This window comes from Osmerus mordax, chromosome 16, assembly GCF_038355195.1.
Source record: "Osmerus mordax isolate fOsmMor3 chromosome 16, fOsmMor3.pri, whole genome shotgun sequence".
NCBI classification, from domain to species: Eukaryota; Metazoa; Chordata; class Actinopteri; order Osmeriformes; family Osmeridae; genus Osmerus; species Osmerus mordax.
Genome location: NC_090065.1, coordinates 4,454,333 through 4,467,445, shown reverse-complemented (window position 1 = coordinate 4,467,445; position 13,113 = coordinate 4,454,333). Strand labels below are relative to the sequence as shown.

The 13,113-nt window shown below is 52.0% G+C and overlaps 1 protein-coding gene across 1 annotated transcript in view; it reads left to right on the top strand.

The window, feature by feature from the left end:
• Positions 1–151: 151 nt before the first annotated feature.
• ece2a (endothelin converting enzyme 2a) overlaps positions 152–13,113 on the top strand; it is a 51,181-nt gene continuing 38,219 nt past the window's right edge. Inside the window, 1 exon segment of the mRNA XM_067252449.1 lies at positions 152–641. Within this exon segment, the coding sequence (XP_067108550.1) occupies positions 482–641 (160 nt within the window). The 5' untranslated portion in view covers positions 152–481.

The window sequence follows — 13,113 nt, the reverse complement described above, 5'->3', positions numbered from 1 at the left end:
GCCGAGACATATGTCAATCAAGCGCAACAATGAATTCGTCACGAATCAAATCCCAGTTTTTTTTATCTACTGTGCAAAAGTGCAAGCGTGCGCGCTCCCGTGAATCGCGGGACCTTACGCTTTGCTTTCACCAGTTCTGTTTTCACACACGTGTTAATGTAATGTCAGTGTTCAGTCTTGGGATATACTATTATACAAGGCGTTATAGCCTATTGCAACCGATCTTAAAGTGCGGTGTAACAAGAGATACATACGTAGACTGAACTGTAGTGTCACTACAACGATAGCTACATCTTTAAACTGGTAGCTTTAGCATTCACACTTTTAGCACCAACAACTTTTCATTTCCTAGTATTGCTTACTAACGCCGACGCTCACAGAGTATGACACTAAAATAGTGTACTATATTCTATAATATAATCTGAATTCATAGTTATTTGTTGTTGACTTTGTGCATAGTAGCTCTCATCGGTAGGATAGGATGGAACACCTCCCTGATGACAATTCCAGATACAAAGATGTTGACTACTGGGACGAGCGATACTTGACGGAGAAGTCGTTTGAATGGTTCGGGGACTTTTCTAAATTCCAGCATATTTTTGAAAACCTCGTAAAGAAGAAAGATGCCATCCTGGTGCTTGGTATGTTAACCACATCCATTGTTTTTTCTTTCACAGTTTTGTCTCATTTCTCAATGGTGCATACAAACTTTTTGCAAAAAGCTATCTTTGCATTACTTACTGTTCTCTAGACTATTTTTCTACTTCTGTTTGTTTTTTCATACTTTTGTAAAATCATGCTTGCGCTGGATTGACGTCCACAGAACTGCCGTGTCTCATAATGTCCGCTAGGTGTCCCTATAGGAGCGAGAATAAACTTTTCCCAGAGTGATTCTCCTGTTCTGAGTAGGTTAATCCTTATCTGAATCACCTTTTATTCAAAATGATTAAGTGCGTGTAAACTTGTTATGTCCCCTTTTAAGCATTAAATACAGACTCACACCATAACAAACATACAATAATGTCCACAAATAATCAACATACAGTACTGTGCATCCATTATTTTAAACCGTATGTTGTGTGATATCCATCTACAGATTCTGTGAATAGATGATGTGTTGACCAGACACCAAGCCAAGCCATGCAGTACAATGCTATAGCCCACAAGAAGCCAAGAGAGCAGTGTTGTCACAGCGGTCCATAGCAAGCTCATTCGGGTGTTGTTTATGTTCGGTGGCTCTCCAGGTTGGGAGGTGTGTGTGGGGAAGGTTTTTTTTAATGGGGTATAAGAGTGTTTTTGGGAGGGAAGGTAAGCATAATGCGTCACGTGCACATGCACTGCTTTTGATCTTTTTGAAGTTATGGTCTTGACTCATATAAACTTGACATGGAGATTTTCGAGGTCTAACACAACAGGCTAGCCCAGTGGGACGAGAGGAGAGCGAGAGATGGGGAGAGGAGGGGAGATGGTAGGATAGGGCGGGCGGGGGGGGGGGGGGGTGAGGAGTGAAGGGGGGAGAGAAGACAGGAGAGGAGATGGAGGGGGGTAGAGAAGATGGGTGGTGAGATAGCAGGGCGAGAGAGGAGCCAGCGGGAGGGGAGAGAGGGAAGAAGATGGAGAGGAGGAGAGGGAGTCTGGCAGAGGATGGGATTTGAGGCAGAAAGAGGGGGTGCAGGAAGATGGGAGTCAGGAGACTGGACGGAGGAGGAGGAGGAGGAGGAGGACTGGCTCTGTGCTCGAAAGCGGAGCAGGAGTGAAGGAGGGAGGTAAATAACTCATCAGGTTTGATCCACTCTGCTCTCTCAGATGGAGGTCATTTCCATTAGAGACTAATCTACACAGTGCAGAGAGGAGCAGAGCTCGAGTGCTTTACCGCATGCTGATCACAGTTACTCCTTCACCGCATCTCTTCTCTCTGTAGACTGTGTCGAAAGTATCTGTCTATAGTCCCTGTGGTCTCTTTCCATATCCTGTCTACAGGCTCTGTACTGTTGTGTCTCTCTAGTCTGTCCTGAACTATTTGCATGCCGCTTTGTTCAGGTCAAATGTAATGTGTCTATAGTTTCTCTGTGTAGTCTCTCCATAGTCTGCATATTTCTCCTTCTCATTCCCCTATGTGCTTTGTCCTCTCATCGTCTGCATGTCCTCTCCGTCAGATATGCAAAGTGCCCTCTCTGCTGTCCGTGTACTTTCTCTCCTGTACTTTATCTTCCCCTGGTCCTGACCTTAGTCTCCCTCTAGTAGTTGGTTAATCTGGCACTCTCCGATCTTCCCTCGGTTTCTCTCTCTTCCAGCCGCAACCCTGCTGAACCATCCCACGCAGGCATCTCTCCTTCCTCTGCTGCCTCCTGCCTCCTTCACCTCCTCCCTCACACAGGCACTTCCTGTACTGGATCCGCATGGATCCCTCTTTGCCCTCTTCCTCGCCTCTCACCCACTCAGCCACCTCGTTTTCACAGTCTCTCTCTCTGCAGTATGGATCTTATGAACAGAAAGAAGCCCACACACAGCAGCACTGTGTGGTTCACTGTCTGAGTGTGGGCTCTCTGACGGGGTTCATACACTCAGCCAGGCCCCATCCAGAACCCAGCCAGAACCCAGCCAGAACCCAGCCAGAACCCAGCCAGAACCCAGCCAGAACCCAGCCAGGCCCCAGCCAGAACCCAGCCAGAACCCAGCCAGGCCCCATCCAGAACCCAGCCAGAACCCAGCCAGAACCCAGCCAGAACCCAGCCAGAACCCAGCCAGAACCCAGCCAGGCCCCAGCCAGAGCCTAGCCAGAACCCAGCCAGGCCCCATCCAGGCCCCATCCAGGCCCCATCCAGAACCCAGCCTGGCCCCATCCAGGCCCCATCTAGAACCCAGCCAGGCTCCATCCAGAACCCAGCCAGAGCCCAGCCAGAGCCCAGCCAGAGCCCAGCCAGAGCCCAGCCAGAACCCAGCCAGAACCCAGCCAGGCCCCATCCAGGCCCCATCCAGGCCCCATCCAGAACCCATCCAGGCCCCATCCAGAACCCATCCAGGCCCCATCCAGAACCCATCCAGGCCCCATCCAGGCCCCATCCAGGCCCCAGCCAGGCCCCATCCAGGCCCCAGCCACCCTGGGTGCGGTGTGCTCTTTTCCACTGTGATTTCGCATGGCTTGTCTGTTGTTCAGGGTGACCCAGTAAGACCCAGACTAGTAGAGCCTACAAGACTTTGTAGAACCCTGCCCATAACACACACCCATAATTAGAATGTTGGGGGATAAGTATAGCTCTGTGGCAGGTCATTTTACTGCAGATCAGGAGGTTGTGATTTTCTATATCCCCCCAAACGTCACCTTGGATAAAAGAGTGTTAAAAAACACTTTGTATTAACGTCTTCTGTCATTTGCATATAAATGCTGCAGTATATGACTAGTTCACTCACTGGACATTAAAGATAAGTTTACTGTTATGTTTTGCATTATAGTTCCTACAATTTATGAGCGTGTTTGGTGATGAAATATATGTAACAGTATTTGTTATTGGAAGTCTGGTGCCATAATTGTTGGGTGTCTCATGCCTTGGGTAGATTACTGTTGTCCCTGTGCTCTGAATGACATGATGTCATGATGTCATATCGGCAAAAAACACTCACCCACTGCGTCGTCACCTTTAGCTAACCGCCATTATCCTCGCCGCAAACCACTAAACACACACTGCCCTACAGATGCAGCAATAGCCCAGACTTTTATCACCTGCCTGGGGCACTTTCTGATGATGTAATAGCCACACACTCACAGGGGTCAGGGCTTCTTGTGTATTTCCCTTGGTGCCTTGTGATGATGTAATGACCCTGATTGGCTCTTTCCCGTGTGAGTAACTGGCAGCCAGGGCTACACAATGTTCTCTCTCCATGTTCTCAGTCCAACACACACCTGCAGCCGCCATCACACCCAGGGGCATGTCATAAGCCTCATTGGTGAGCATCGTGTGTGTGTGTGTGTGTGTGGGGGGGGGCCGCTTCATCTAAGAAGAGCTCTGTGCGTGTGCGCTTGTAAGTGCACTAAACTCTCTGTCAACCCTAGTCTCTTATGTCTACCACTCCTGTCCATTTATATTTTTCTTATTTCTTTTCTTTTTCTTATATAGTGATAGCTTCCAACTCCCAGAAGGCACTTGTCTTGCTCTCGGTGACGATAAAGGCCTGCTGTTGGCTGGAGTCTGTCGGCATAGTTGTAAGCGGTAGCCATGGTGATTACCAAGCTCGTTTTGTAACGATCCACCTGCTCCTGGCGTTACGTGATGTCATGATGGAGACCATGACATCACACTGCTGTCTGGCCTCTTTGCCTCCCCCCTCATCTCCTTATGCCCTCGACCCCCCCCACCCCTCCCCCCCCCCCACCCAGAACACCTTTCACCTCCCCTTTGTCTTCCCTTACTTCACCTCTCTCACCTCCCCTCCTCCCCCATCCTTTCACTCCAGGTCAGTATCAGGTATCAAAGGCTTTCACCTGTGTCCATTTCTTTAGCCATCCTAAGCGAATAGGCGGGCAGTTCTATATATAGCTCTGGAGCTGAGGTGTTTCTGATGCACTTTCCACAGGCCTCCAAACCAGGCCTGTCAGTGCTGTTCATTAGGGTTTCACAGTATGGACCAACCGTCTATCGGTGTGTGTGTGTTTACGTGAGTGTGTGTGTCAGGGAGTCAGGTGGCTGAGCGGTGAGGGAATCGGGCTAGTAATCCGAAGGTTGCCAGTTCGATTCCCGGTCATGCCAACTGACGTTGTGTCCTTGGGCAAGGCACTTCACCCTACTTGCCTCGGGGGAATGTCCCTGTACTTACTGTAAGTCGCTCTGGATAAGAGCGTCTGCTAAATGACTAAATGTAAATGTGTGTCGTGGTGTGTACTGGGGCAGGCAGGCATGCTTGAGGGTATCAGTGTTAATGGGGAGGTCCTGATGAAGGTCCTCTCCACACATCCCTGTTTCTGCTGCGTCAGAAGATCCCAACACACACACACTGATATGGACACTTTCTGGACTTAATGCTGACAGGGTGGAAACTTAGTGGCTACGGAGGGAGGGGGAGAGGGAGAGGGAGAGGGAGGGAGAGAGAGATGGAGGGAGAGATGGAGGGAGAGAGGGAGGGAGAGAGGGAGGGAGAGATGGAGGGAGTGAGGGAGAGAGGGATGGAGAGAGGGAGGGAGAGAGGGGTGAAAGTCAGGAATAATTTCTTAGCAGCTGTCAGGGGACCCAGCTGGTATTAGATCCTACTTTACAAATGCCCACAGCAACATCAAAGACACGCGTGCGCACTCACACACACACACACACACACACACACAGAGACAGACACACAGTCGTTCCCTCGTCTCTCTCTGACCTTTCTCTGGCTTTCTCTCAATTATGTTCCTTCACTTCTTCATCTATTGCCTCCCTCCATCCTCACCTAGCTACTTCTCTTCCAGTTGTTCCTCCCCTCCTCCACACCATCTCCTCTCATCCCTTTCTTTCTCATCCTGTTTCCTTGTGTAGGGAAAACTAGGGTATGACCTTTCCCCCCTCCCCCTCTCTCCCCCTCTCTCCCCCTCTCTCCCCCCTCCCCCTCTCTCCCCCCAGGGCTGGAGGGCTGAAGGGTGCAGGGCTGGAGGGTGCAGGGCTGGAGGGTGCAGGGCTGGAGGGTGCAGGGCTGGAGGGTGCAGGGCTGGAGGGTGCAGGGCTGGAGGGTGCAAGGCTGGAGGGTGCAGGGCTGGAGGGCTGGAGGGTGCAGGGCTGGAGGGTGCAGGGCTGGAGGGTGCAGGGCTAGAGGGTGCAGGGCTGGAGGGTGCAGGGCTGAAGGGTGCAGGGCTGGAGGGTGCAGGGCTGGAGGGTGCAGGGCTGGAGAGTGCAGGGCTGGAGGGTGCAGGGCTGGAGGGCTGGAGGGTGCAGGGCTGGAGGGTGCAGGGCTGGAGGGTGCAGGGCTGGAGGATGCAGCGCTGGAGGGTGCAGGGCTGGAGGGTGCAGGGCTGGAGGGCTGGAGGGTGCAGGGCTGGAGGGTGCAGGGCTGGAGGGTGCAGGGCTGGAGGGTGCAGGGCTGGAGGGTGCAGGGCTGGAGGGTGCAGGGCTGGAGGGTGCAGGGCTGGAGGGTGCAGGGCTGGAGGGTGCAGGGCTGGAGGATGCAGGGAGAGTGTGCTACAGATGCGTCTGATGCAGTGGTGCACAAGGTTGGAGGAGTTGAGGCTATTCTCCCTGCAGTGTCCTCCAAACCAGAGGACACACACACTCACTCACACAGGCACTCACACGCACCCCCCACTCACACACACACGCACTAACTCACTCAGTCACACACACACGCACTAACTCACTCAGTCACACACGCACTAACTCACTCACACACATGCACACACACTCGCAGATGCATGCAGAAAACCATGTAAAGGCTGTATATATGTGAGTGTTTGTCTTCAGTAACATCTGCACCAACCCAGCAAAAGGAATGGTGTGAATGAAGGAGAGGAGTGGATGAATGGGTGGTGGAATGAATGAATCAGTGAATGCGAGTCAGGTGGCTGAGCGGTGAGGGAATCGGGCTAGAAATCCGAAGGTTGCCAGTTCGATTCCCGGTCATGCCAACTGACGTTGTGTCCTTGGGCAAGGCATTTCACCCTACTTGCCTCGGGGGAATGTCCCTGTACTTACTGTAAGTCGCTCTGGATAAGAGCGTCTGCTAAATGACTAAATGTAAATGTAATGACTAAATGAATGAATGAAAGAAGGAGGGGGGGTGGCGGAGGAGGGAGGATGGGGTGGGGGATGGGAGCATTTACAATACTGTTTCTCTGCTCACACCCCTCCCTCTCTCTCAGCATTTTGATTGGCTGGTTCCAGGAAGCCCTAACTATACAGTACAGTGTTCCAGTCAGTAGGGGCAACCCCCTCCACCCCACCCCCAGTTTCCCCATCCCTCCATCTTCTGCTGCTGTTAGGACTGGTGCTGCTTGTGAATGAGCCAGGAGCCGCAGAATGTGAATGAGAATCAGGGAGGAGGGGAGCAGGCTGAATGGAAGCTAAGAGACGGGGAGTGAGGACAAAGGGTTGAGGGGTGGAGGGAGATGGGCGAGGGGAAATGAGGAGGGGAAGGAGAGGAGGAGGAGGGAGGAGGTAGAGAAAGAAGGAATTGAGCAGAGATAGCTATGCTCCATTGGTGCCTCCACTCCCAGCCGCAGTGCCCCTCCCGCCTCATTCCTGTGTGTGTGTGTGTATACCTGTGTGTACCTGTGTGTGTACCTGTGTGTGTACCTGTGTGTGTGTGTGTGTACCTGTGTGTGTGTGTGTGTGTGTGTGTGTGTACCTGTGTGTGTGTACCTCCCTGTCCTTCATATGTACGCAGGTCAGAGAGGATGCACAGAATGAGAATGCCTTGGCTGGCGGAGGTGGCTTGCCTGTGAGCCAATGGGAACCTCCTTTCCCTAACTACCACACACACACACACACACACACACGCCTCACCACATCACACACACACTTCTGTTCCCTGTGCAAGCACCAGCACCGTGCCCAGAATAATAACCGGGTTACCCGGGCAACCAGGCTGGGATGATGGCTGCCTCATCCTAGCACAGAGCATGTGTGTGTCTTAGACCATGTCAGTGTGTGTGTGTCAGGGTGTTTCTTTGTCAAAATGTGTGTGTGTGTGTGTGTCAAGGTTTGTATGAACAAGTTGTGTCTCTGGATTTTTGTCGTTTTTTATCTGCTCTCCTGCTGTTAATGTCCATCTGTGTGTGTGTGTGTGTGTGTGTGTGTTATGAATGAGACTGAAAGCCCAATGTCCACAAGAACAGAGCTTGGCAGGAAACACAACACTTAGTCACTCTCTGATACTGATCATAACTCAATGCACTTGTTGACAGCAGTCAGTTCTCAGTACACCATGCGTGTTCAGGTTCAGCGCCGTTACCGGCGGTTACAGAGATGGGGGGGGCCTTCTGGGAACAGGATGTGTGCCCATATATGGTCCCTCAGCCTCCCTGCCTGCCTGTTGGATGACATGATCTGTGCTCCCTAGGAAATGAAGCCTCAGTCACTTACTGTTAATCTTCAAGGTGGTAGAGTGTGGGGGGCTGCCCGTGTGTGTGAGTGAGTGTGTGTGAGTGAGTGAGTGTGTGTGAGTGAGTGTGAAAGTGTGTGTGTGAGCACGTGCAGCGGTGTAGCCTGCCGTCTCATTACTTGATGGAAATGAGTGCAGTGGGACAGAGCAGAGAGGGCTTTTCCTGGAGAGAATATACTGCAGTGAGCGGGGAGGGGGGAGCGGGGAGGGGAGCGGGGAGGGGAGGGGGGAGCGGGTAGGGCAGGGGAGGGGGGGGGGGGAGCGGTGAGGGGGGAAGCGGGGAGGGTGGAAGGAGACAGGCAGCGAAGAGAACATAGGGGAGGGGGGGTCAACAAAGGATAGCAAAGGAAGAAGGGCGGGGGGGGGTTGCGTTGTCACTAAAAGTTTCCTGCAACTCTTAGTTTACTCACATTTACTCACACAAGAACTATTGATGATGTTCCTGCAGCCATAATATTATCAGGATGAGGGAGAAACTGAAAATGTGTGTGCGAACAGGCACCCAGATGTTCTGACTGACTCTGTCTCTCTCTGTTGCTGTCTCTTTCTATCTTTAACACACACACGCACTCACACATTAAGCCTACTCTGCCAGCAGACTGGGAATCAGCAGAACCCCACGATCTCAGGACGAGTTCTGTGTGTGTGTGTGTGTGTGTGTGTGTGTGCCGTCATGTGTCTGCTCTCTCTGGTCTCCCTGTCCCTCAGTCCTGGTGATGGAGATGTGATGCACTCTGAGGTGAGTGTGTGACCTCCTCCAGAGAGCCAGGCAGGGGGAAGAACACATCCAGCTGTGAGCCTGGGACCCTGTGAGCTGCCCAGGGGCTTAGAGACGGCCGCCATCTGGCCGGGGAGATGGAGGGTTGTTAGGGATGATGGGCAGGGGGCATTAGCAGTGTGATGGAATGCTGTTTGTTGGTTTTTGCAGGTTGAGCATCACTGGGGTTAATGACTCGCTGTAATTCATCTGAAGTTGTCCCTCGTCGTAGAGTGATAGGGGGTTATTTCTTTGTGTGTGTGTTTGTGTGTGTGTGTGTGTGTGTGTGTGTGTGTGTGTGAGAGAGACACAGAGAGATAATAATTGGCTACGGGAGAAACGAGTATTTTCATTTGAAAGTCCGCAGCGCAGTGTGTGTACCTGAGTCTGTGTGTGTTACTGCGCATGTGTGTTACAGCGTGTGTGTGTGTGTGTTACAGCGTGTGTGTGTGTGGCAGCTCTCTATCACGTCCTCAGGCCTTAATCATTGATGCTCCTGAAAGGGAATGCCCCCTCATCAAGGTAACGGGGAGTGTGTGCGTCACCACTTCCCTCTCTACGTGGCTCGGTGCCGTGACGTACTTTAGCCACGGTGATGTACTGTAGCCACGGTGACGTACTGTAGCCACGGTGACAGTGTAGCCGACAAAGTGTGTCTGTGCATATAGGAAGCATTAGGAAACGGCTAAACGAGAGGGGAGCAGCAGGGTGAAGTGCAGCTCTTTTTCAGCATGCTGTTATTTCCGTAGGTGAATATCCTCCAGGTCATGCTGGGTGCAGAGCCACTGCAGGCTCATCCCGCACACACACACACACACACACACACACACACACACACACACACACACACACACACACACACACACACCATGTTCACTCACACCATGACCTTTCTTTCTCTCTGTGATCATGACCTATATCTGACCTTCCTCCTCTCTCTCTCTCTCCCTCTCTCTCTCACTCTCTCTCTCTCCCCCTTTTATGTTCCCTACTGCCTCCTCTGTCTCCTTATCACTGCTTCTGCATCTTTCTCTCTCCCTTCTTCCAGCAGAGTGAATCCTGCGTTACCAAATCTCTGACACTTGTTTTCTTCAAATCCCTTCTTTGTCGTCTCCTCTAAGACCATTACTGCAGCTAAGTCATCCAATGCAGCAGTTGTCTCTGTGTGACCAATCAGATTTGAAGGAGAGCGCAGGCTTCGCTGCTATCCCCAGCAGCCTTACGTAATACAGAGCCAGTAATGCGAACAAGCATCACCCTGTGCATGTCTGCCTGTCTGGGTTTGTCTGTTCCTGCTGGTCTGTCTCTGTCTGTCTGTCCATTTGTCTGTTATTTGTCTGCCTGTGTCTGTCTGTCTGTCTGAGTCATTTAAATAAGACTTAAGTATTCTCTTTTTCTGCCTGGGTCTCTCTTTCTCGCTCAATCTCTTGCTGCCGGTGGTGTGATCACCATGGCAACAGGAGAGACAGGTCCCGAACCAGGACCGGGGTGTGACCCCGAAGCATCCAGCCCCTCAACCCCATCTCCATGACAACAGGCCCACCGGGGACCTTGTGAACTGACTCCTGGCGTTCTCTCTTCCGCCCTGCGATGCAGCTAGCAGCGTGCGCGGGTCTATTCTACCCTGCTATATTGTACTCTACTTTCCCTTCCTCGCTCTGCACTGCTCTTCTCAGCTGTACACTGTTTCAGACCTGAACACAACGATGTTCTAGTGTAGCCAAAGGAGACGTGGTAGGAGGAGGAGGAGAGAGGAGAAGAAAAGAGACAGAGGAGAGGAGGAGAGTAGGAGGAGGAGAGGTGAGGGGAGGATAAGGCAGTGTTTTAGTGATCGGAGCCTCACATTAGGGGATTATCTCTTCATGCTACTGTCGCTTTTGTTCTGGTCAGGATTATCCAGCGCTGGAGCTACATCAGGACACGCACACACACACACTTTTTGGACGTACCGAGTGAATATTAGCTGCTACAGAGGATCAGTGAGCAGATGGTCAATGATGTGCTCATGACCTGAGGAATGTCCGACCTCCGTGAGACGATCTCTCTTGTCACACACACACACACCTCACACACACACACACCCCTCACACACACACCTCGCACACCCTCCCTGTGCAAGCACCAGCACCGTGCCACACTCGCTCAATCATGTCGAACGAGAAACGCAGCATTGTGTCTTGATTACATGTTACACAATCTTATGAGATATAATGAAGCAGATTGGGCAAAATAAGCGTGTTTGTGTGAGAGAGAGCGTTGAGATCCGTGACTCGAAACACCGGCCGATTGTTCCTCAGTTAGTTACCATGGCTACAGACTGCAACTTTTCAGTGTTTTTCTATTTTTTTATACAGTAAAAAAAAAAAGAGAAAAAAACTTTCGACCACATTCTCCTTTTTTGGTGAAGTCATGCTGTGCTGCGGCTAACAGGGCCTGCATCCTACAGCGTCTGCTCTGATGGACACGGACACATGAACTGACGTTAACACGGTGTGCTGTACCTCTCTGGTCCAGGTGATACTACACACGCCGTCACCAGCTCCCAAATCATGTTGTGTCGTCCATAGAGATGCTCGGATCATGGAGGAATGAGCTCGCAAGCACAGACAGTCGGTAACCAGACGAGATGAGGGGAGGGGGCCTCCTCTACATGTATGTTCTTCGGGTCTTCTAGGGAGTCAGATGGCTGAGCGGTGAGGGAGTCGGGCTAGTAATCTGAAGGTTGCCAGTTCGATTCCCGGCCGTGTCAATTGACGTTGTGTCCTTGGGCAAGGCACTTCACCCTAGTTGCTTCGGGGGGAATGTCCCTGTACTTACTGTAAGTCGCTCTGGATAAGAGCGTCTGCTAAATGACTAAATGTAAATGTAAGAGCACGGCTGGAGGTCCTGTGGAGCGGTCATGGTGTCAGATGACCTGAGGTCTGGGAGCTCAGGCCCCATCCTCACCAGGCCTCTGGTGTCTCTCTCCACTCCTCAGACAGTCACGGCACATGTGATGTCATCCCACCACTGACCCCAGAGCTTAGTCTGCATTCTCCTACGAGAGCGAGAGAGAGAGAGAGCGAGAGAGAGCGAGAGAGAGCGAGAGAGAGCGAGAGAGAGCGAGAGAGAGCGAGAGAGAGATCGAGAGAGAGAGAGAGAGAGCGAGAGCGAGAGAGAGAAAAGGGAGTGAGGGAGGGAGATAGAGAAGACATAATAGAGAAAGAAGAATGGATGAGACGCGTGTGGACTGTAAGGATGACAGGGTGAGAAGAGAGAGGGTGAGAGGGAGTCTGCTGTATAGGGTAGAGGCAGCGAGATTGAAAGCGAGCGATGGAAGGAGAGGAAACAATATAAAACCGGACTTTCATAAATCCCTCTACTGGGAAAGATGCCATGTCCCATGCAGATTAAACGCATACACACTCTTTCATCCCTCCCAGAAATACACACACTATCAACCCCCCCCCCCCTCCCCCCCCCCACACACACACAGACTCTCCAATCTCACCGCTCCATCAAAACACAAACTGCACATGATGTCATCTCATTTGCGAGTCCTGCCGTATCTGTGGCTTGCGCTCAGTCCTCCTCAGACCAGGCCTTCCCGGGGGGGCGACCGTCCCCCTCCCAGCGGCAACAAACAGCTTTTAGCCGTGAACAAACAAGCCTCTGTCTGCTAGCCTGCCTTAGCTCGGTGCCATTAGGATGTGCCAAGTCAAGCAAAGTGTAGCTATTGTATGCTAAGTGCTGTAATGTGCCAGCCTGTTGACTGATGACAGGGGCGTTGGGGAGCTGGGTGCTGATGTCGGAGGGAGAGGGACAGGTTGTATCCTACACTCTCCTGTCAGTGTGCCCCCATGTTCCTCCTCCTCTGCTGATGTCGTACCCTCCAGTGCCTCAGGCCTGCCCCACACCGTACAGCTTAGATGCGTACGGCTTACGGCTCCTCTCCTCTCTTTTGTTCTCTCTCCTTCCTCCTCCTCTCCTGCGTTCGCTCTGCTCAGCGCTCATCACGACCTCTGGCAACACTTGCCCCGTCTCACTTTCTTGTTTTTCTTTCGCTATGGCACTTTTGCGCTCTCGCTCTCTCGCTTTATCAATCTCCCTGTTTCTGGCTTCTTGAGCCTGCAGCTCAGTGAAGACAGGTTATGTAATGTCATACATTAGAGAGGGAGGAAGAGAGAGCAAGGTAGAGGGCAGGGTGGAGGAAGAGAGAGGGGGGGAAGGAGGACGAGAGAGGTAGAGGAGGAAGAGAGGAATGGTGGAGAGGGAGGAAGGAGGAGAGAGGTGGAGGAGGAGGGAGGAAAGAGGAGAGA